Raw genomic sequence first — 23,083 nt, forward strand, 5'->3', positions numbered from 1 at the left:
AGAATTAGGTTTCAAATATAAATTTTGTTACATATTAATTTATAATATAGAGTACAAAGTTTTTAATATCTCTTTTATTAAAAGAAAAAGAAGAGATTCGATCACACGTAATAAATAAGTTGCGTGTTTAATAGCGCACCACTCGGTTTTTGTTTGCTTCTTCGTGGTGGCAATGTTCTTGTAGGCTATTTGGTTTTGGTTATCTTGTTTTTGTTGTCTTTTCCCTTTTTTCTTTTTTAAATCTTTTGAATGAATGTGGCCAATTTTTTGATAATAGAAAAGTATAAATGAATTGACATTTTGGTGGGAAGTCGTTTTAAAACTATAAAATTACATACTTTTTATTATAGATTATCTTAGAGTTATGATTTGACGATAAGTATTTCTTTATCATTAATTAAGAAGTTTTAAATTTAAATATTTTTAATATGAAATTATTTTTATTAGGAAGCTTTTTATTTTAATGTAGAATTTTGTGATTTGAATTTCAAATTTAATCGAACTTCGGTATAAGAATTATTTATGGGAGAGATTCCTTGCACTTTTTATTAAGTGGGCAGATGGAACGTCTGACAAAATCCAACTCAACCTACCAAATAACGTGTCACCGACTCCTCCTTCGTGTCGGTAACGACATTCCATCTTCCTTCCCATCTACTTTTTACTTTTCATTCAATGCAAAAGCATGTCATTTCAATTCGTTCTGTTTAAAGTTTAGATGTTTACGTAATTTTAATTATTTATGTGTAAAAATAAAGTTAATATCGACATTCTGCATATGATAAGTTTGGATTGATGTTATGATCAAATACTATATGAATATAGTTAAAACATAAAATTGTATTTTTGTTTTCAATTATATAATATTTAGAAGTATTTGAACCTAATAATATGTCTGAATCTGAATTCAAGTAAATGAACGGTTAGTTAACATTACTAACATTAGAAATAGTAAAGACCCAATTAAACTTTACATGATTCAAATTGAGACAAAATAATATAAGTACGTAATTTCACAAATGAAATTTAAAAAATAATAGAGTATACTTATTAATAAATAATGTGAAAATCAAATATTCACGCATTTATCCTGAAATCTAGTGTATTATAAAGGTAGTATGAATATATAGAAAGGCACTTGGTTCGCCACCTTTTTCTCTCCACCATATCTTCATAATTTTACTATTCTAAGCTTTCTATTTTCATTTCTCATATTTTTTTTTCTTCCGTTTGAAAACCCCATAAAAACATTGTTTAATTTCTGATAAAATATATTCCATTACAATTTTCTCCATTAAAGCTTTAACGAATCACCAGGTTTGAGACGACTCGTCGGGAAATGGGGCGCCGTCTCTTCACCTGCTTCGGCAAAGGCGGTTCTTCTCATTCTTCTTCAAAAGATCCCAGCTCGAATAACAACGACAGTGCGACGGCGGATTTGACGGCGGAGGAGCAAAAACGGTGCGGGCCGGTGGTGGTGGAGTTATTCTCATCGCAAGGCTGCGCCACCTCACCTGAAGCGGAGCTGTTGTTTTCGAGGATTGGGAGAGGCGATTTTAACCTAGAAATGCCGGTGATTTTGTTGGCTTATCATGTGGATTATTGGGATTATATGGGTTGGAAGGATCCATTTGGGTCGAGTTTATGGACGGTTAAACAAAAAGCGTATGTGGAGACCTTAAATCTAGATACCATGTTTACGCCTCAAATTGTGGTTCAGGGAAGAGCTCAATGTGTTGGGAATGAACAAGATGCTGTTTTCTCTTGTATCAAATCTGCTCCCAGATTTGCTGCTCCTTCCTTCCAGGTTTGTTATTGTTGCAAATTGATCATAATAATACCCTATTTGATTGAATTTATGGTTACAATTATCTCTCTGTTTGATGAATTAATTGAAATATATGCATGATTGAAGCAATTGTGATTGATCAAAGGTCTCGTGTTCGAACTTTGTAAATGAAAAAATCTGGTATGGAGTGAACGTTCCCCTGTTCCATAGCCTTATGCGTCGTGGGTTCAGATTAGTCTAGGTATGAAGCAGATAACTGACACTGAGTGTGAAACCAAAAAGAAGAGTATTCATGAGTAGCAGAAAGACTTAATTTGAATGGTGTTTGGTCTTCGAACGGGGTAGGGGATGTGGAAATGGGTGAGGGGATTACAAAGCAGGCCAAGTTCAGGCAGCCAACCAACTGAACTACTGAGATTTCCCCTGGATTTACTTCAGCTTATTATCTTTAAATGCAATTTAAACCAATTTGTCTTGGTTATTCCTTTTGATCAAAATGGGTACTGAGAATTCATATAGTCGATTTCAGTTAATGTGGGATTGATTGATTTGATTCCTCGTGATCACTTATGGTTGCACCAAGTTGCAATATACTGATCACTCGAAAAGAGAAGCTAAAATGAGCATTTTGGTTCTCTTAAAACGCAAATCATGTTTTACGTTACCAATTTCTGTTGGTTATTCCATCCATCCAAACAATCAAAATGGACACAGAGAATTGGTACGGCAGATACCAATTAATGTGTGATTGATCAATTTATCGTGATCTTGCACCAGGTTACAATGTACTGGAAATAATTAGCTAATATGTGGAATTCGAGATTTGATCATTTGGATCTGAAAAAGGTTCATGATATCCCATTTCATACCATAATCAAGAAGATGTTAGCTATATTTTGAACTCAGCACATTATTCTGATTCTTTGCTTCTTGAATTGGTAAAATTCAGTTCAACACTCTTCTGTGTTTGTTGGGAACTTGGGATTAGTTTTCTTTCTTAAACTGAACTCTGAGTACTTTGTTGATTATGAGTCGAGAATTCAGTATTTGCGAAAACTTTAGTTGTTTTCTCAATTCTGTATCAAAAATACTGGAGTCAGTACAAACTAATGGTTGTATCTGGTCTATGCATATTGCTAATGCTGTGAATAAACATTACAGGCAACATTCGAGAGGCCAACACCAGAGTCATTGCAAGTATCCCTATTAGGATCTCTAAGGAGTAAGGTGGACAATGATGGTGCCAACGTGATGATTGCTCTGTACGAAGGTGGTCTGGTGACTGATATCGCTGCAGGAGAGAACAAAGGAAAAATGCTTGCAAATGACTATGTTGTCAGGAGGCTGGAAAAGCTTTGCTATGTAAAGGATATTACTGCAAAGAAGACAATCTCAGGAACTGTCAATTTCTCTCTTTGGGATGGCTTCAATAGCAGCAAATGTGGCGTAGCGCTCTTTGTGGAATCTGGCTCTCATCAAATATGTGGATCACAAAACTTTAAATTGCCAGAAAATCTCTGAATTCTTCGATGATATATCACTGATGTAAACTCTTGATTTGCTGGCTATAGGTTGAATTGCTTATAGTGCGCGTTTCTGATTAAAATCAAATCTGCAAAACATTCTATATACCAGCTTGTTCCTTGTGTATATAGGTTGTGTGAGACTGTTCATGTTAGATTTTCTTCATCCTTTTTTTCTTCTTACTGTTCATTCTTTTTCTTTTTTATAAACGGTTGGCATAGTGATTCTTTCCTTCTACTATGTATTAATTGGGGATTATTAGAAAACGCGGCTACAGATATATTAGTGTAAATGCTTTTCCCAATTATTTTGTTGGTTTTCACCAAATCATAGAAATTTACTGTGATTTGTCCTAAGTAGGAACAATCTAATAACACAAGCATTCTGGTATAGTTTGAAACAACTACATTTTGTTGAAATAATTAATAATTTTGAACAAAATTTCAAGTTAGATGCCCCATTTCTTCATATAACAAGTTAGATACATATTATATACATAAATGTATCTATGATACCAAATATTTTGAAATAGAAATACATAGAGAGAGAGCAGCGAGCTAGAAAATCATTGCATCTCAAGTACACATGAATCACACTAAAAAATACATGTATCTTTAAGACCAAATACATAGGAAGAGAAACGAATGAAAGAGTTCGTGTATCCCAAATTCATGTGAAACACAGCTGGATATAGAGTATTTGAAATAAATTACACCTAATTTAACTCGTATGTATCAAAAATACATGATCTAATAAAGTAAATGTGATACATAAGGTAATTTTGAAAACTAAAATAAAGTCACTAAATTAACCCCAGTAAAATTTGTGTTGATTACTCTTTTAAGTTAATGAAGGAAAAATGCATGTCAGTGAATCACAATCCTGTATGCTTTACTTCAATTCCCTAGCACGAGATACCCATAGATAATTCCAATTTCCACTATCTACCAAAATTATTTGTTTGTGTCTCCCTTTGTGATTCTCATAACATTGTGGCTACACGAGCAGTATTCAAAAGAATAGGTCTTCAGAAAAAAGTAATGCAATATCTACAAGAATACAACCAAAGCAATTACATAACAAGCTTTTACTCCATGAAGAAGAAACTAAACCTCCCACTGATTATTCTTTCTTTACAAGACGGACCACACTGTCCGTTTTCTACCATCCTTCGAAAGAATTAAAGCAGAAAATGGATGGATGTGGCTTGACATTTCAATTATAGCAAAAGAAGGAACTTGAATTAAAATCCACTAGTTGCTTTACACTGAATCAACAGCCTCAACCTGCTGCCGAGCGAGATACTTCTCCCTTCGTTCCTTCTGTTGAACAATAGCAAGCAGAGATAGACAGTGTTAAGAGGAATCAAACTTGGAAAGATACATGCTTTTATATGCAGAGATAGATAGCCTTACCCATTCATCTATTACTAGACCTTCTCCTACAACTTTAGGTCCAGTTTCAACTGGAGGTTTCTTGCGAGATTCTAATGCTGCCTCAGCTTCAGCCAACTGACGTTTTAGTTTTTCCAGCACCTTAATCAATCAAGTTATTTAGTTGGAGAATGAATTCAGAGTAAATGAACAAGTAGATAAAACAGTAACATGTTTAATTCTTACTGGAGAAGGTCTTTCTGGGTCCAAGAACACCACCCGTAGGATACGTTCAATAGTCACGTGATCCTTTTGTTCTTCAAACTGCATCCACATGAACAAAAAGGGTTATAACACTATTGGATTCATTGACAACAAACTTTGAGTCACGCTATAGGCTTATATTCTTTAGTTACACATCAGATTTCACACACAATGACAACCGAGGCACAAGGCTCACAATGACAATCACTTTCTGTATGTTTACACCAACACTTCCCTCCAAGGAATACAGGATGATGATGAAAGAAATGAGTCTTTTGTAATCCTGACTTTGTCGAAGACAGGACAAGATGAAATGGATTATGCATGACACTTGATGCTCCTAGATTTGATACAAAAAAAGAGACGGATCATTTCAAACATGGAGGTTGCAGGCAAAAGCAACTGGTCATGGCTACATTGTAAAAAGACACCTGATCTCAACAGCTTCCTCTATTCAAAGTCTATGCTACTTTTACAGGATACTCCAACTGATATATACAATATGGAAAAATATTTTGTCATAAAATCCAGTTTGTGAATGAAAGCAGAAGCCTCCACATGTAAAGTGGATTTTCAGATAACACATCTCTGTAAAATTCGATAGTTCTTTTCTCTGAACATGCCAACAGCAACTTATCTAATGTTTGATGCTACTTTACGAAGGACGGGAATCAGCTAAAATATACTTTCTTAGTCAAAGCTTACTGGAAAGTGCTTCTTCTATGTCACACATAGCAAAGGTATCCAGACAGGAGCATGCAAAGAAGATGTAATTTCAAATGATGCCTGACCCATGATAGAGCTCCTCATTTACTCACATCTTATCACAAAATGCTCTATTCATATAAGCAGTAAAAATTATAATCCTAGCTGATTTTCATAAATATGTTCAGGTGGATAGGACAGGGTCTATCCTGAATAGACAAATAATGAACTCGTGACTTTAAGAACAAAAAAAGGACCCAAAAAAAAAAGTTATCCCGAATCCTGACAAGTCAGCAACACCTTTAACCCTTTCAATATGTTTTGTTAAAGTGCATGAAATCATCAGAAAGAAAATTGACGTGTTGTTCAAATGACAAGTATAAAGCTGAAGAAGCATGATACCCTAAACTTCCTTTCTGGTCAAAAATTGCTGCAAATAAAAAAATTGCCTCTTTTAGAAGACCTAGGAAGTTCAGTTACTCACCAACTCAGGTACGTAATCTACGCCTTCTTTCACCTTCAAGCTCATGATCTTGAACTTAACTTTGCTCTTTTGGTCCACAGGCTTTTCGTTGTTCTCAGGGTGCTCCACAAACTTGAAGACTACCATTTAGACACACAATCGAAATCTAAGTTGATATTTTTCATTTAAAAAAAGAAAAGGAATAGTGGAAACAACAAAATGTAGGAAAACCAATTACCAGTGGCAATAACATTTTCACCGGGTTCGAGAATGCCTCCGGGAGGTCGCATGTAGCAGCTCTTTGGTGCAGTCGTTTGAAACTAAAATGCAAAAAGAAGAATCAGGAAAAGGAAATATCAGAAACTTACACCACCAATTATTTTGTGCGACAATCATAACCAAAACCTCCATATCACAACAACTACTACTACTATGCTCTATGTTTCAATCTCAAACTAGAAGAGGTCGGCTATATTATTAACAGAAACGCCAGTGCAAGTATTTTTAGTTGAAGAATCTTAAAACCTCAATGAACTTCATTTTGCTTTCATTAGCTAACTTCTTTAAATTTAGTCTTTTCGACCCTAAAAGCATAAAACACACTCATTTATGTAGGGATTGGGTAATTAGCTACAACAAAGAGTAAATGGGAACAATTTGAAAGTAGATGCTATTGATTCAAATCATGAACCATCCAGAAGATCCAGAAATGGTAAAATCATTAGGAAATAAATGACAGTTACCCCCTACTCAATGCCTTTTCTTCTGATAGATGCAAACACTTGGATAGATTTCTGAAAACTACACACCTTACTAGCACAAATTATCATAGTTGATTTCTCAAATAGTTACTCAACTAATAGTTACTAGCTCAAAAAGTTCCAATTTTCATCTACTAAAAAGTGACTTTTCTAAGATCATAATTATTAAATGACTGACCATTTGAGAAATCAAAGCCAAATTAACACGGAAAGATTACCTTAAATGCAACATAAGATTTGCTAGTGTTCTTAATCTTTACAGCACTCTTCACCTGCTTTCCCGGTTCATCTGGAAAAAAATAAATTAACAGGTAAAAACAGAGCACAATTTCCTCCAGTTTTCAACACGAAAAATTAGAAAGACCTAAAAACATCGGAAATTTTGACTAAAATAAAGTCAACTTAGTCAACGGCGAGGTAAACGGACGTACAAGGGAAGTAGAGACTGTTAGCTGGATCGAGCCGAAGCCTACGTCTAGCCGGAAGCAGTGATCTAGCAACGGAGCTAACAGACGTAGAAGCACGAGAGCTGTTAGATCCGACGCCGTTTTGGTGACTGTGATTCTGAGAGTGAAGATTTTGTGTAGACGACGAAGAAGAAGACGTAGTTCCTGATTGCCAGAGAGGACAAAGCTTCCAGAGCTTTCCGTCTGAGTTATGTGACTTGTGGTGGTCGGCGATTGCCATAGAACGGAGTTTTGGCCGGAATCTAGTCGAGTTTTCCGACGACAAGTTACAATTTTCCGGTGATAAAAATTAGGGCAGCTTGTAATTGTCCCTTAGTGAGGAAACTCTTTCACGACGTTGACTATACGTTTTAAAGGTCAGAAAGAAGTCATGTAATTATATCGAAGTCTTCGGGAAATTGTTTTCTTTCTGTAATTCGTCGATTTAGCGGCTGATAAAGACCGCCGAAAATAAGATTAAAATGATTCAGACATATATATATATATTGATATATTAAAAAATATTAATTTTTAATTATAATATAATGTACGTTAAAATAATTTGGACATACAAAATAACAAGAAATTATAAAAAAATAAGTTATGTTAAATCTAAAAAAAAAAGAAATAATTAGACAAGATTTGACAAATTTACTAGATATATAATTCTAATTCTAGATAGAAATTTTTAAAGGTCAAATAATTAAGATAAAAGGCTAGTAAGATATTGAAATAATTAAGGACTAGTTAGTAATGAATTAATGTTACTTATGGCTTGATTTGTTTTATATCTTTGTTATTTTGTTATCATTATGCAATTTTGTTTTAAAAATTTATTTTTTGTGAAATATTTATCTAATTCAGTCTTTTAATTTAGTAAAAACAAAAACAAGAATAAATTAATTGTACTTCTTTAACACTTTATGTATATATAATTATAACGAGTATGTTATTATAATTAGTACTAAATTTTCTCTTCAAGTTGATCAATTTGAATTGGCAAAATATAAATTTTATTTAAAAAGTAAATAATTTTCCATCATAATTTTTTAATACTTAAAATTTGAATCCTGTATTTTTATTTAAAGATAAAAATTATATATTATTCATTCCATCAAACTCTGAAGCTGCTCAAGCATATTAGTGGTCTAAAGCAAAAATCAAATGAGACCTTAAACTTAAATTGTCAATCTTTTATATAATTTATTTCTTCTAGTTTTCACCTCATTATATAACAATTCTTATTTTAAATTATTTTTCATAAAATATATTATTCAAAATATGTTAAATTTCTTCTAATAATCCCTTCATTTTCCATGAAAAATTTACTTTTTCTATAAATAATATTTAATATTTGTTAAAAATATAACTTATAGCTTATTATTATAAAAAATAAGACCTCTTAAATTTGAAAGCTTAAAATACATATTTTTTTTTTAATACTGTCGAGCCACCCTCGATCAAATTGCTTGAAAAAATTTTGCAGTCGATCGAAGAGGAAAGTGCACAGAAATAAGCGCGTTGTCGGACTTATAATCACAGTTTTAAGTGCATTTTCTTTTTGTTTTCACGTCCTTTCACACCATTAATTAGTTGATAAAATGGCCAATCTTGCAAAATTATAGTAGTAACATTTTATGCACTTAGTTAATATAATTTAACTAATTTTTGGGAGGTTAATTACTTATAATTATTTACATCATTCTGAAGTTGTAAATTTTGAGCGTAACTCAGAATTCTATTATAATTATATTTCACGTTAGTAAGCTTAGAAGTGTTCAATATTGAGTCATTGAATTGATTCTTTAAGTATATGACTTTCTCCTTGTATGATCTGGAACAATCTTCACTGTAAGAGCTAATTTTGAAGTTGAGTTAAGTCTAAATTTCGTTTCGTTACCTTAATATTAAAGTTTAATTAAACTCACCTCAATTCTTGATTTACCCGATATTGAATCTGTCATACAACATATTTACACACCAGTTGACAAGTTTGGACGTGAGGGCATGCAACAATGACGTTGAATCTCTACATCTACATTAGCTTTTTAAGAACGAAATGAAATAAAAATACCGTCCTTTATATGAATTTTAATCTCTACAGCTACATCAGCTATTTAAGAACGAAATAAAATAAAATTACTTTTTTTATATGAATTTTACATAATTTTCATTTTACAAACTAAGTTTACATTTAAGTAAATTGGAAGTTCCATTTGTTAATTTTACATAAGTTTTTATATGAATTTTACATAATTTTCATTTTACAAACTAAGTTTACATTTAAGTAAATTGGAAGTTCCATTTGTTAATTAGACTCAAGTCATCGTATATAGTCTATAGTAGATATAAAAATCATCTAGAAATTGGACATGTGCATGTTTGAAAGAGATTTTAATTCCACACATTCTTCCTCACCTTTTAGCATGAAAAAAAGTGTAATATATAATTTTTCAAACTTAGAGTAATAGTAAAATCTTCATATTTCAACTACTTAATTCAAAAATTGTTGACTTCTCTTCTACATTTCATATATTTTAATAGTAGTTCTTTTCAAAATTTCTTGTATTTTTTGGACTTTGTTTCCATTTTAGATAGCCACAAGATTCTATTTTAATCCAATATTCTAATATCCTAAGTGCTCATAAGAAAAATAATACACTACTTAATAAGTTCGGTTGTTTTTACATAATTATACACATTTTTTTTGTTTTCAATATGAATCTTTTTATTCACATTAATAAAAACATTTAACTTAATGAATAAGAGTTCAATCTTTTTCTTATTAGAAGATATATTATTTCCTCTTCTATTTTTGTTTATCATATTACACTTTTCGAAAGTTAATTTAATTAATTTTTAAAGTTAAATTAGATTATATTAATTTGAGATTTTAAACAAAATATATAGATATTCGAAAACTATACAAAAATACTATAAATAACAATTTTTGGCATATCAGCATGATGAAAAAATATATCCATAAAATATTAATCAAAGCTTTTAATCATTTGACTCTAAAGAAAAAAATTATGACAAATAAAAATAAACGGAGGAAATAATAATAAACATATGTACGTATCACTAAAATTGATATACATTTATACAATGAAATAATCGAAATATATAATAAAAATATAAGTAAATATATAATGTAACCTTATAACTACATATATCGAACAATTTTATTAAAATAATATATATATATATATATATATTTTATCATTATCTTGTAAAGAAGAAAATATTATTTCCGATAAACTCAGATAAAATTGTACATAGATAGAGGGACAATAAAATGAGTAGACAGCGAATATGAAATGGCACGGCATCTGGCTGTTAGGCAATGACAAACTAATAACCCTAATGATAACACACACCTAATTTGTTAGTAATCTTATCAATGAACATTTTAAGTGTCAAATTCCTAATTGGTTTTCTATAAATATACTTTTTTTCGACTTTAATTTCAATTTCAAATACTTTTAATTTTACATCAACTCTTTTCGTATATTTAAAATTTGAATATATTAAATTTTTATTATACATAAAATTCAAAATAAATATCGATATATTGAAATTTATTATATCGAACCTTATCATACACAAAATATAAAGACCAATTTGATGGATTTTGTAGTGAAGAAATTAAAAGGGGGAGTAATAATTGTTAGCAAAATAATTGGTGGATAATTAAAGAGGAAGGTGGATGAGTTATAGATACATTTACATTTGTCGGTTATGTGTTGTTGGTGTAGGTTAGTTGGATGGTAGGAATTAATTAGGTAATTAAACAACACTTTTTCAGCTGATTTTGACTCTCAACACTATACTCCATCCATCCATAGGTTATTTTTCGGATTTGAGTCTTCTAAATATAAAATTATTTTTATTAGGAAACTTTTTATTTAAAATATAAATTTTTCAATTTAAAGTCAAATTTTATTTTTATATGAGATTTTTTAATACAAATTCAAGTTTATTAGACTTTTTTAAACAGATTAATAACTTATTTATTTAGTATCTCAATCTATTATGATATATTAAAGTGAATTTTAAAATCAGAAATTATACTCTAACATCGGTATATAAAATTGGAAGTCGTGTAAAACCACTTAAAAATAAATAAAAAGACATTAAAAAATTTATACCAAACTTTAGGGAATTGAAAAAGGAAAATGCACTTCGTTGTTAATTTGTTGCTACGTAGGTCATGTTTTTAGATTTTATTTGCATTCAGAAATTAAATATGTTTATGATTCTAACTTTATATATAAGTTAATTTAGTAATAAACAATGAATAAATCCATATTTTATTTCTAGTTTGCTTGTTGAAATTTCTTTTTCAAAATCATACTTTATAGAGTAATGGAATGGTAAATTAATTAATATGTGAAGTAGTTATAATATTATTAATTATTTATTATTTTTTTAAGTTGATCAAATATCTACTTTCAAGACTAATTAATTATTAAGAGTATAGTAGAAAAAATATAATAATTTATGCATTGATATTATAAAATAATAAGTACTCTTTCTGTCTATTTTTATTTGTTATGTTGTATTTTTTCGAAAGTCAATTTAATTAATATTTTAATGTTAATTAGATTACATTAATTTGATATTTTTTAAATAAAAGATTTAAACATTTAAAAATTATACGAAGTATATTATAAATTGTATTTTTTTACATATCAATATAATAAAAAACATTGTAAAATATTAATTAATTTTTTTTATAATTTAACTTTAAAAATAAAAATTAAATAATATCATATTTTCTCTTAGCACCTACCCTTTTCCATGGGTCAACTACACTTTTTTCACAAATTTTGCGCATTGGGTAAAGTTGTAACCCAAATTAAATCCTGATACTTCACCTATTATATCGAAAAAGTGCTCGATTACACTAATCTCTATATAGGTAGATTTTCGACTAAAATTTAGAGTGATTTTTTATCTTTATCTTATTGAATTGATAATAAAATAAAGATCGATATCGATCGAGTAAATCTAAAAGGATCTAACAGACTTTGATATCTTATTTGTAATTTGGTCACTACATTATTTTTGTAATTACTAATGGTAAAATTTACTTTCAATTAACTTCAAACAACTCAGAGTTGTACTAATTAAATTGGAAACTCATATTACATTACTATGATTGAGTGATAATTGTATATAAAATGTGTTTTGTTCCTATAAATATTCAAATATAAACAAGAGTAAATTTTCAAAATTGATCTCTATTACTCTTTTCATTAATAGATCATATAACAAATTTAAGTATATTACACTAAAATCTGACAGTGCTTGGACCCCAACAGTTCAGATCTATAACTTTACTCAACGTCTCTTCCGTTTTCCTCAACTTCTCACCGGAGACGACCGCCGGCGCCGAAGCCGTCGAGAATCTCCGAGCGGAGGTATTACTAGAAGCAATTAAATTAGATTTGGCATAGTGATGAATCGATCTTAAAGCGTAATTCCATCTGGCAAATCCTTGATCTTTTAATGCTTCTACTGCTCCAATACTTGCTGCTACGATCCATGCCGATCCCTTTGCTGCTGCTGCATTCATTTTTTTTGGTAAAATCAAAAAATTTCTGTGTTTTTTGTTGATTGATTTGAGAATGAATTAGACGTTAATTGTGTATAAATATATATATATATAAAAAAAAAAATGGAGGAATAGTCTGGAAAACAGAGGGAAAAGAAAATGGAAATACGAAACTACTGGCGGATTTGCCTATAGTTTTGGAAAACATCCACAGTTTTTTTATTTACCTGCATATAATAAAGTAAAAGGAATTAATTAGTGTGGTAATTGAGTACAGTTTCATCTAATTACACAAAATTGCCCTTCGATAAATACTAATCATACTCTATAGTTTGAAATATTACATATTATCTCATCAATTCATAATTAAAAATATATAAATAAATAATAAATTATTAAATCAAATTAAATATTATAACCACGATTTGATTTAATTGTAACCATAGCAAACTGTTGACTCCTTCTCCCTCCCCTTCTTCAAACTTCGATTCATATTTTTCATAGAGAAATCTCTGATCAAGGATAGACCAAGAGCCCTTTTGCATCATTTGGCGCTCTCTCTCTCTCTCTGAAATTATCCCTCGCCAGTCTCTCCCTCGCTTCATTCACTTTATACGAATATAAATGTATTATTTGTGTTTCTCTTTATATAACACGAGAGAAAACTATGCATACATATGCAAATACATCATCTTTGTCCTATACACTTGTAATAATACTATACAAATCTTTCTCTGTTTCTTGCTTTATACAAAAACAAATTGTGCATTGTATTTAGCATAATCTGTGTTTGTATAAAGCAAAAGAAAGAGAAAGGGATATTTGATGTACAAATGTTCTGTTTTGATTCAATTGTATACAAATTCAAATTTTATACATATATATCAGCGATTTATACAACCGAGAGGCTACAATGATTTTATACGAATCTAGTACCCCCAGCAATTCATACGATCTGATGCTCCATATCAAACATAAAAAATTTCATGAAGCACAATTATGTAAACTATAATTATAAGCGTATATAACATAGGCATATGATTTTTATATTTATTAAATGCGGAAGTTGTTCTTGATAATTTCATATCAAATCTCAAGTCGGATATATTGTTCCTTTCGATTTCAAGTCAATCCACCACTTTTTCAAATTTCAAATTGGATACTCATATTTTAAAATACATATACATAAAAAAGAGAGCTAATGTATTTAAAATACATATGAATAACGCTTAAATATAGTATATGTGGAATAAAGTATACCTAATTTGATCCGTATATATATGAAATACATGATTTGACAAAGTTCATGTGATACAAAAGACAATTTCAGAAATTAAAGAAAAGACGTGTAATTAAATCCTAACTTAATGAAATTTGCATTGTTAGCAAAAAGACAAACTACGGCCGTTGTGCACGTGGCTGAGATATGAGATACATGTATTTGACAAAATAAATATGATACGAAAAATAATTTCACAAACAAAAAGAAAAGATGATAACAAGATTCTAAACTAATAAACATTGAGTTGTTAAGTAAAAAAAACAAACTAGGATAATTAATATGCAGATACATGTATCTAACAAACTAAATATGATCAAAAGATAATTTAAAAATTGAATAAAAAATTACGTAACTAAGTTTTAGATTAGTGAAACTTGTGTTGTTAACTACGAAATCAAACTGCGGCAGCTCTGCACGCAGAAATCTTTTTTTTTAAAGTCAGTTTCCTAGTTAGATAGGCCCACGGATTTTGGACTCATGGGTTGTTCACCGGGTCATTTCCACTTTTGCCACTATTTCGAGTTTGTCTATAATTTTTAGGGAAATTTTTTAAAATGTCAATATTTTAACATTTAAGAGGGTTCATTAACAACACTTTCAATATTTAGTAAAAATGTCAAAATTTAAGTTTGTTATGTATCTTATTATTTGTTTTATTTTAAAAAAATATAATTTTTATATAACAGATTGAGAGGAATTTAGGGGAAATTATTATTTTTAAAAAGGAACAAATGTTAAAAGTCTCATCAGTTACAATTTATTAAAATACACCAACTTTCATCTATTTCTTTTTTTTTATCATGTTATAATTAAATCTTTTTTTTCTCCATTGTTCTAAAAAAATTCAATATCCAATTCTGGTAATCTTTTTTTTTGTTTCTAAACACTTTTATTAACCAAAATAAATATCCAATTTTCACTAATTATTGTTATAAAAATCACGAAATTAAAGAAGTACCACATCTATAAAATTTCAATATCAATTTTCATTAATTATTGTTATGAAAATCATAATCAAAAAATATAATATCTCATTCTCACCAATTATTATTATGAAACTTTATGATAATACATTATAGTTTTATCTATTAAATTTATTATTTTTTAATTTAGAAACTTGAACACCTATAGTTTTATTTGTAATTGCCATACTTTTCTCACAGTGTATTTGTTTTATTTTTTAAAATTTTGTATCCTTGCTTAAATTGTATTTATTCCAATATGTATACCGTTTGTATTAGTATCCATTCTAATTTTCATGTTGTATTTTGTATAATGAAGCTTGCATTTCTTTATTAGTTTGTATTCATTCCAATATGTATGTCAAATAAAATGTGGCTATTTAAGAAATACATTTGTATTCGTATATATTTTTCACTGTGTATTTATTTTTCTTTTCAAAATCTTGTTTTTTCTTTTCTAAGTCGTATTCATTCCAATATGTCTATTATTTGTATTTGTATTCGAATACAAATAAACTAATAGAAAGTTGTTCTTCTTATAAATAAAATACATAACTAGTTGACATACATTTGGATGAATACAAATTAGGGACAAATACAAGATTCATAAACCATGCAACATGAAATTTTTAATAAATACAAATATTGATAGTATACATAGTGATTTGAATACAAATTGAGAAAGCATACCAAATTATAAAAAAGAACTGTAAATACAAAACAAACTAATAGAAAATTGTTTGAAAACTATCCGATCTTCGTCGTCTTTTTCAAGATCCTCACGAATAGACAAAGATTCTACATTTGCGTTCTGAATTTGAGGAAAGTTTTTTTCACCAATGAGTCTTGTAAATGTTCTTACCCTCTTTCTTCCCTCATTTTAGCAGCGGATCATACATTATTTACTATTTGTTAAGTAATAATTAAATTAAATGATGAAAAATCACCAGAAATTAATTGATTAAGATGAATACCTCTAGTAAGCCTCTTGGATTCAGCCATTGGAGAGTAAATCATAATGGAAATTGAAAAATACAAACAACATTTTTGTAAGATTTAAACAAAAATAAAAATAGAAAAGAAATCTGAAAATAGGATAAAGATTAGAGATACCTTAATCAAAGGGATTCTTGTTGATCCAAATTTGGATTAAAAAAGCAACCAAAATATATGGCAGAAAAATATTTGCAACTTGAATGTTGGAGGAAAATCAGAAAAGATAACCATGAGAGAGAAAAAAAATTAAATGGGAGAGAGAATTGACAATTTGAAAAGATAAATATGAGAGATAATGATTTTTTTTTAAAAAAAATATAGAATTAATTGAAAAAGAGAGATAAAATAGGAGGAAAATTGGGACACATAAATTTTTTAAAATAATGACATTTTTGACATTATTGCTAATATTTATAAAGTATGGATATTTTTACTAAATATGTTATTTATTTTGACTAGTTTACTAATTTTTCCTAATTTTTATTCCTCGTAATAAATGATTCCCTCACCAAATATAAATTTACATTTTCATATTATTATAATATCAATATAATGTGTTGATGTATTTTTTAATGTAGTGTTAGTTGACATCTATGAAGAAACATTTATATAAAATTTAATAGAACATATGTATTTGCTTGGTTAATTTTATATCAATTTAAGTGCTTATTTAAATATAATTAAAATTAAATAAATATCAATTAAAATTAAGTTAAATCGCATATTTGTATATTTATAAGTTAACATAAAAAAAGACGAAAGTTGTTAAATATTGGTCAAATTAAGTTTAGTGAAATATCACATATCCGCCGCCTATCTACCAATGAGATCCAGCTACTTTTTTTAATACGTGTTAGGCCCTGATTCAATCAAGAGATTAAATCGACTACGAATACATGAATTTAATTAGTCAATTTATTAGTGAAACAAGGTAAAATATTATCAAGACAGGTGAATTTACCAAAGTCTCCACAAACATTGCATTACTACACATCTTGTTTGAGAGAAATTGGAGTAGAGGTAGAGAAGGGACATCAGAGCTGTGTGATCTGCAGTAATCATTTAACTCCTTGATAAAATGTTCCTTCAGAGAATTAAAAACATGATCGAGTGTAGCGTTGATGAAAAATGAGGAAGGCCCAAATGCAGGAATTCTCAAATATGTCATCAACGCTGCACTCAATGATGTTTCTAAGTACTCAGCAATAATTGACAGTTCAATGCTCTAAAACTCCCTCTATGTGCGGGCTCCAGCAGTACTATGGACTAAGCACTACCATATTTTTGTGGAAAGTTCCCTTGCTTCATATTATATTGTAGCACACTTTCCACTTCCTTTTATCTTAGTCCACCCTGCTAATCTAATTTATTGAAGTACTGCTGGAAATTTTGTAGTAGTACATTTGAGTATGAATATTCGTACTTCTAATTTTAGCTCTCTCTCTCATATTGTACTTGACTCTACTACTCATTTGCAGTAATCCTTAATTTGTACTAGACAATTTGTACTGCCGTTACTGGAAATCCACTTGTTTTTTTTAAAAATTTGTTTTATTCCATCCATATTGTAGTTTGACAAAGTAAACAACCCTACACAAAATGACCAATTGCAATCCTGCATTTGTTTTTGGGGGACTGTAGGTTCCAAAACTTGATCTAGAGGTTAAGGTGGAGGGCATGTCAGTGAAATCCCAACATATAATTCATGTGCTGATTTACTCTCTAATATTAGACCAAATACAATAGACAACCCGTAAAGTTATCAATCAGACACCTAAAGTATGCCTCACAAAAACCTATTGAGCTATCAACAATATAATCTTAAAACAAAAGAGAAGGAAGTACTGGGGGAGCCGAAAATAAATAAACAAAATCTGTTAGAACCAGCAGAACAGAATGGTCCGTATGGAAGAAAAAACTTTCGAAATTCACGTCCTAAAGAAGTTTATACTCTTCTACTTGAGATTTAATTCGTCTAAGATCAATGCATGTTACGAGAGACATTTGTCGTATGTATTCAACCTGCTAAACAAATGACAATAGCAAGCCGACTCCAGAAGTTGCTTGGTCCTGCATGCATATTGCCAACATTTAATCCTGCTCCAAGATGTCCATTGTTCAACTCTCAAGTCTTTCAAAAAAGTAGAGGTATCCCATATCCATAGGGGGATTTTTTGAGACCCCAACTTTTTCATCGTTGAAAATCACCCACCGGCCATCTTTGTTAATATGAGCGACATAATGGCCACAGTGGGTAGATGTGCCTATGTGGCTCACGAATCCCAGGAGCCTGTATTCTGTTAATTATCCAAAAAGATACACTTGGGTCAAGACCCAAGTGGGCATAAAAGAATATAGAAGTAAACCCAAATCTCACTATCAAGGACTCTGATGCATTGAATGAAATTCATAATAAAATTGAAGTACTAAAACGCTTTTAAAGGGATGTAGGGAACTTCTATCATCCTAAAACCTTAGGTTAGTTAGGTCAAGTCCCAATTGTCCTTGCTCTTAAACGTTCCGAATATATGCAGTGATTTAAATAAATACTGATGGATTTTCTCTAAAAGAGTTCAAATATCAAAATTGCAAAACCAAAGGAACAGGACCCATAATTTGGCTTTGAAACTAATTTGCAGCCCTTGAAAGGTAAATGCTTTAAGTGAAAGCAACTGGATAAGAAATTAGGAAAATGGTTTTAGTGAAAGCAACCGGATAAGAAATTAGAAGTTTAGATCAAGAAAAGAACATGGGGCATCTATATTGACCATTTCCAACCACCAGAGAAAGAAACCATGGTATGGAGTTATGATAGAGCCCTCCAGTCAAAACTACCGTAAGTTGGAGGTGCAATAGTTGGAAACCATTGTTGCCCCTTAGAGGAGAGAGGGGAAACAGCTAACAAATCACAAAAAGGAGAAGAAAAATAAACATACTTCTAACCACACAAGTGGTGGTAAAGAATTTTGAAAGGAGAGTGCAAGGAAACTAAACTCGAGTGTGAATGACGGAAAAAATAATTAGACAGTAAATATAGCATTCCACTTCTAAAATCCATGACCAAGATGATTAAGCCCATGAGAAGGTGAGGCAATATTGGAAGCTCAACGGAAAAACTTACGTAGTAGAACTAGCATACCATTCTATATATAAAATCCTAAACCAAGCTGATTAAGCAGGATCAGAAATATGGAGAGCCTAAAGAATAACATATTGTAGCAGTACACTACAGAGGCTCATCACCTACATCACTTGAGAGAAGGCTAATGTCCACTGCCTCACAGATTTGGTAAGAATATATCATCAGTTCCAAATAAAAGCAACAAAGCTGTACAAAAACTAGTAGAACCAGAGGATAGGGAACTTACTTCCTCCTCCATCAGGCATCAAGGTATCAACTGCAGCTCCACTACTGGTAGTAACATCCATGTCTGCTGCAGTACTGGCACTAGGGCTGCTGAATATCCATTCAGTAGCTTTTTCAACATCACCTCCCTGATGAGCAGATAGAAACAAGGAATGAACAAACATTATGCTATTGGCAGTGAATAGCAAGGAACCCCACAGTGAATAGTAAACGCCAGTAAAAGTGAGATATTTACCGATGCCTTCAGGGCCTTATGGGCAAGTTTCTCTTCAAAACCAAATGAAACCAGCGTATCAACTTTAGATTGATCAATGTCAGGATTTTGCATGTTTTCTGATATAGGAGCATCAATATCTGGAAAAAAAAATGCATCAAATTACCCTGTATCTAGTAATGGCGAGAAATATGAGTAAACCCTGCTTGAAAGCAAACATTAAAACTACCTGGATCATTCATATGATTAAGTAACCAATCCATTGCTGCCTCTACTCCACTGTTGGAAGTATTGATAGCAGCCTTCTGACAATGAAGTAGATTAAATCCCATTGAAACAAGTTGTGCAACAATATCATCGTCAGCCAGAAGCTTTATTGACTGCTCTCCATCCCCTGCAGCTGTTCATGGACAAGTAATCCAACATAGCAGCAATTTAGTACTTGCAAAAACATGACCCAAAAGTTTCAAACCCTAAAGGAACTTGGCATACAAGTAGCACCTATTGCTAAAACTTCTGATGTTAATTAAGTGATGATCATTGATCATCACTGATCACACACCCACTAAAAAGCTGTCAAGACAACATCCTTAGCTTTCAGATACCCCAGATTTGGAACAACCATTAGCTGGAGAGTGAGAAGCAACACCAATTACTCACTTACTAAAAGAAACTATTACTTAGAGCAGGAACTAGATTAAATAGCAACTGGAATCTATTTCATGAACTACGAATTTCTGAGGTATATACTGTCGGTTAAATATGGCTCTATGCATACAGAACTCTATCCTGTCGACTGTTGCTACTCCCATTCAATAGACAAACTAGAACAGAAGAAATATTACTTCCAAAACACTACAACATAATTGAAAGTCTTCAAGTTGACCGCATAATAAAACCAGAGTCAAAATAAAAAATAAATTAGATGCCAAATCATTTTTTACATGTATCATCGGACGAACTAAATAAGCTAAGTTCCAATGAATGTTCAACGTTATCTAAACAGACACAACCTGATTAAGCAATTAACAGATTGGTTGAGAGAAACTAATGCAAGCTAAAGGTCAAATCTTATGATTCAGAAATAGACCACTTAGCAATGTGTGAATAGAGACAAAAGAAAAGAGTCACAAACTTCAAACACCCAAGGAGAATGAGACTCATAAAAGTCTCCCCAGCTCATATGGTACGTCCTCCCCACCCAAAACAATGACAAATTTTTTTACAAGAAGAATCCCACACAACTATTTTTTATTTCCAAAAAAGGTTTTTGCCACACTCATGTCCTCATTATTCAAATATAAGAGTGACAATCAAATATTCTTGAAAAAGATTGAGTAGCTAGAAAAGGGAAGCAAGGCAGAAAACAAGTTCTGCGACAAGACCAGATAGACATGCTTATATTATTCTTTGCAATAAAGCACTATTTGGGCTGAAATGGAAGACATTATCTACAAGATCACTATGAATTTAGTAGAAGACAAGGAGATTTGTACCATTGTCAGGCAACAGCTCTTCTCCTGGTTGAATACCATTACTTCGCATGCTACTTATGTCAATGGTTTCAGGGACATCTATGTAGACATCTAGAAGGACCATCAGAGAAAAAGATTAGCAATATAACAAGATAAACTACACTCATTAGAATTACATCGATAAAGAAAAAGTAGCATACCAAGCTTCTTTGGCACCCAACCTTCCTCCATAACAAATTTCCGCATGTGCAAAACCAGATAATCTGGAAAAGAAGTCAAACCTGCAGTTCTATTTACAAACAAAATTAAATAAGATAAAAAGAAGTGGCCTCATCAAGTACGACAGTTGAGCAAATAGATAAAGGTGACAGACACTAGCCATCCACTGCTGACAGACAAGACATCTATAATTTCTACAGCCAACTGTGTAAGAAGTATGGAAGCCAAAAAGACAAGATATTAGGCCCTACTAAAACAACAGACGAGGTGCAGGTAAACTGAATTTGAGATGCCACAAGCAGAACAAGAGAAAAATTGAAGAAATAACTTCATAGAGGAGAATAACAAGATTACTTGATTGCTGTAGTCCTAGCCGTTAAAGCTGTGCTGTAGAAATCATGCACCTCCTCAGGAGCTGAAAAGCAATCTAGGCAATCCTTCAATGATACTCTAGGGCGAACAATTTCATCAGCAGACCTGCAAAAACCCATACATTTAGCTGAAGTACATGAAAGGCAAGCATGTATTGGTCACTTGAAACTCACAGTTCTTTTCCTCCTGCAGCTCTCTCAGCCTTCAAATTTTGAAATTCTGCTAGCTCTTCTGGAATTTCATACAAAACAAAATATCACAATGGAGGCAGTATTACTCATTAATATCAAGCTCAGCTGAAATTTTGCAATGAACAATATATAAGAAAAGGGCAAGAAAAAAGCATTACATAAAAGAGAAAACTCACTTTTATTTATAGCCCTCTCCAAAGGAATATTAAGAGACAGAATATAATCATTCCTTCTGTTGTAAGTGACTTTGCCCGAGGAACATTGGAGGCGTTCTTCAATACCAAACTTGAAGCTCCTTGATGGATCAAAATTAGGTGTCCCAGAGTTTATCCGTTCAACTTGATCAATAAAATGCAGGAAGAACTCTAACGCATCCTAGACATACGTTGTTATCAATAAACCACAAGAATAACAATAGCCATGGCAATGGTAACAAACAATGAACGTGATCGCAAGACAGAAAAATAACCGACTGGGGTTTAAAGGCAATAAAGTGAAGGGACCATGCAACTATTTTGAGCAATGCACAACAGTTCTGACCACATCAGTGGCAGACTATATTGAAAAGAAAATCCAAGTGTAGATGTAAGTATCAACTTAGCCAAACACTGCATCAGCTGGATGGACAAAGAGCTCAAATGGATTTTTAAGGCGTGAAACAGTACCAAGAGATTGCTGGAGTTCTTTTAGTAGAGGGAAGCATTATCATGCTTGAATCTGATAATCTTAAATTAAAAGCAATTGTCTGGGAGAAGAAGATTCCAAGAATGTCAGTGTACCTGTTGTCTCATTGTTGAAAATTCAGGGTGACTAGCAGCTATTACTGACTTGAACATTCGAGGACGGATACCCTCCTGTTTCTGCAAAGTGATGGGAGCAAGTACTTATAAGAAGAGAAGATGGATAGAAGTTAAAAAGGCATGCTATGAAAAGAGAAAGAAAAACTCATGTGAGTACTGAAATTGTGTCCCCAAGTAATAAGAATCATTTCTTCATGCACGACAAGTGAAAGAAAAACTCTTGAAAAATTATTTTGCAAAATACTTAAAAATATTGTCAGTGAACCAGATACCGTAAGTTCTCTGTGTGTGTGGGTAGGTTTTTTTTTTTTGGGTGGGGG

At 31.2% G+C, this 23,083-nt stretch overlaps 3 protein-coding genes across 4 annotated transcripts in view; 1 reads left to right on the forward strand and 2 right to left on the reverse strand.

Annotated features, from left to right (window-relative positions):
• Window positions 1-1,052: 1,052 nt before the first annotated feature.
• LOC107024285 lies at window positions 1,053-3,617 on the forward strand. Its single transcript, XM_015225237.2, has 2 exons — window positions 1,053-1,807; window positions 2,951-3,617. The coding sequence occupies exons 1-2, from the start codon at window positions 1,340-1,342 to the stop codon at window positions 3,308-3,310; spliced, it is 828 nt and encodes a 275-aa protein (XP_015080723.1). The 5' UTR covers window positions 1,053-1,339; the 3' UTR covers window positions 3,311-3,617.
• Window positions 3,618-4,234: 617 nt separating this feature from the next.
• Window positions 4,235-7,787, reverse strand: LOC107024135 (vesicle-associated protein 4-1-like). The gene is made up of 7 exons (XM_015225035.2): window positions 7,311-7,787; window positions 7,098-7,168; window positions 6,357-6,438; window positions 6,140-6,258; window positions 4,933-5,010; window positions 4,729-4,848; window positions 4,235-4,635 (listed from the first exon to the last, which is right to left on the reverse strand). The coding sequence occupies exons 1-7, from the start codon at window positions 7,564-7,566 to the stop codon at window positions 4,576-4,578; spliced, it is 786 nt and encodes a 261-aa protein (XP_015080521.1). The 5' UTR covers window positions 7,567-7,787; the 3' UTR covers window positions 4,235-4,575.
• A 10,037-nt stretch (window positions 7,788-17,824) lies between these two features.
• Window positions 17,825-23,083, reverse strand: part of LOC107026308 (ubiquitin carboxyl-terminal hydrolase 14) — a 10,814-nt gene continuing 5,555 nt past the window's right edge. For both annotated transcript variants that reach the window (XM_027918557.1, XM_015227215.2), the window contains 10 exons: window positions 22,743-22,823; window positions 22,140-22,338; window positions 21,946-22,003; window positions 21,755-21,877; window positions 21,382-21,470; window positions 21,203-21,292; window positions 19,936-20,106; window positions 19,728-19,846; window positions 19,494-19,620; window positions 17,825-18,422 (listed from right to left, as the gene is read on the reverse strand). In XM_027918557.1, coding sequence (XP_027774358.1) covers window positions 18,244-18,422; window positions 19,494-19,620; window positions 19,728-19,846; window positions 19,936-20,106; window positions 21,203-21,292; window positions 21,382-21,470; window positions 21,755-21,877; window positions 21,946-22,003; window positions 22,140-22,338; window positions 22,743-22,823 — 1,236 coding nt within the window. In that variant the 3' untranslated portion in view covers window positions 17,825-18,243. The remainder of the gene's footprint in view (window positions 18,423-19,493; window positions 19,621-19,727; window positions 19,847-19,935; window positions 20,107-21,202; window positions 21,293-21,381; window positions 21,471-21,754; window positions 21,878-21,945; window positions 22,004-22,139; window positions 22,339-22,742; window positions 22,824-23,083) is intronic.

Source organism: Solanum pennellii, chromosome 7 (genome assembly GCF_001406875.1).
Source record: "Solanum pennellii chromosome 7, SPENNV200".
NCBI lineage: Eukaryota > Viridiplantae > Streptophyta > Magnoliopsida > Solanales > Solanaceae > Solanum > Solanum pennellii.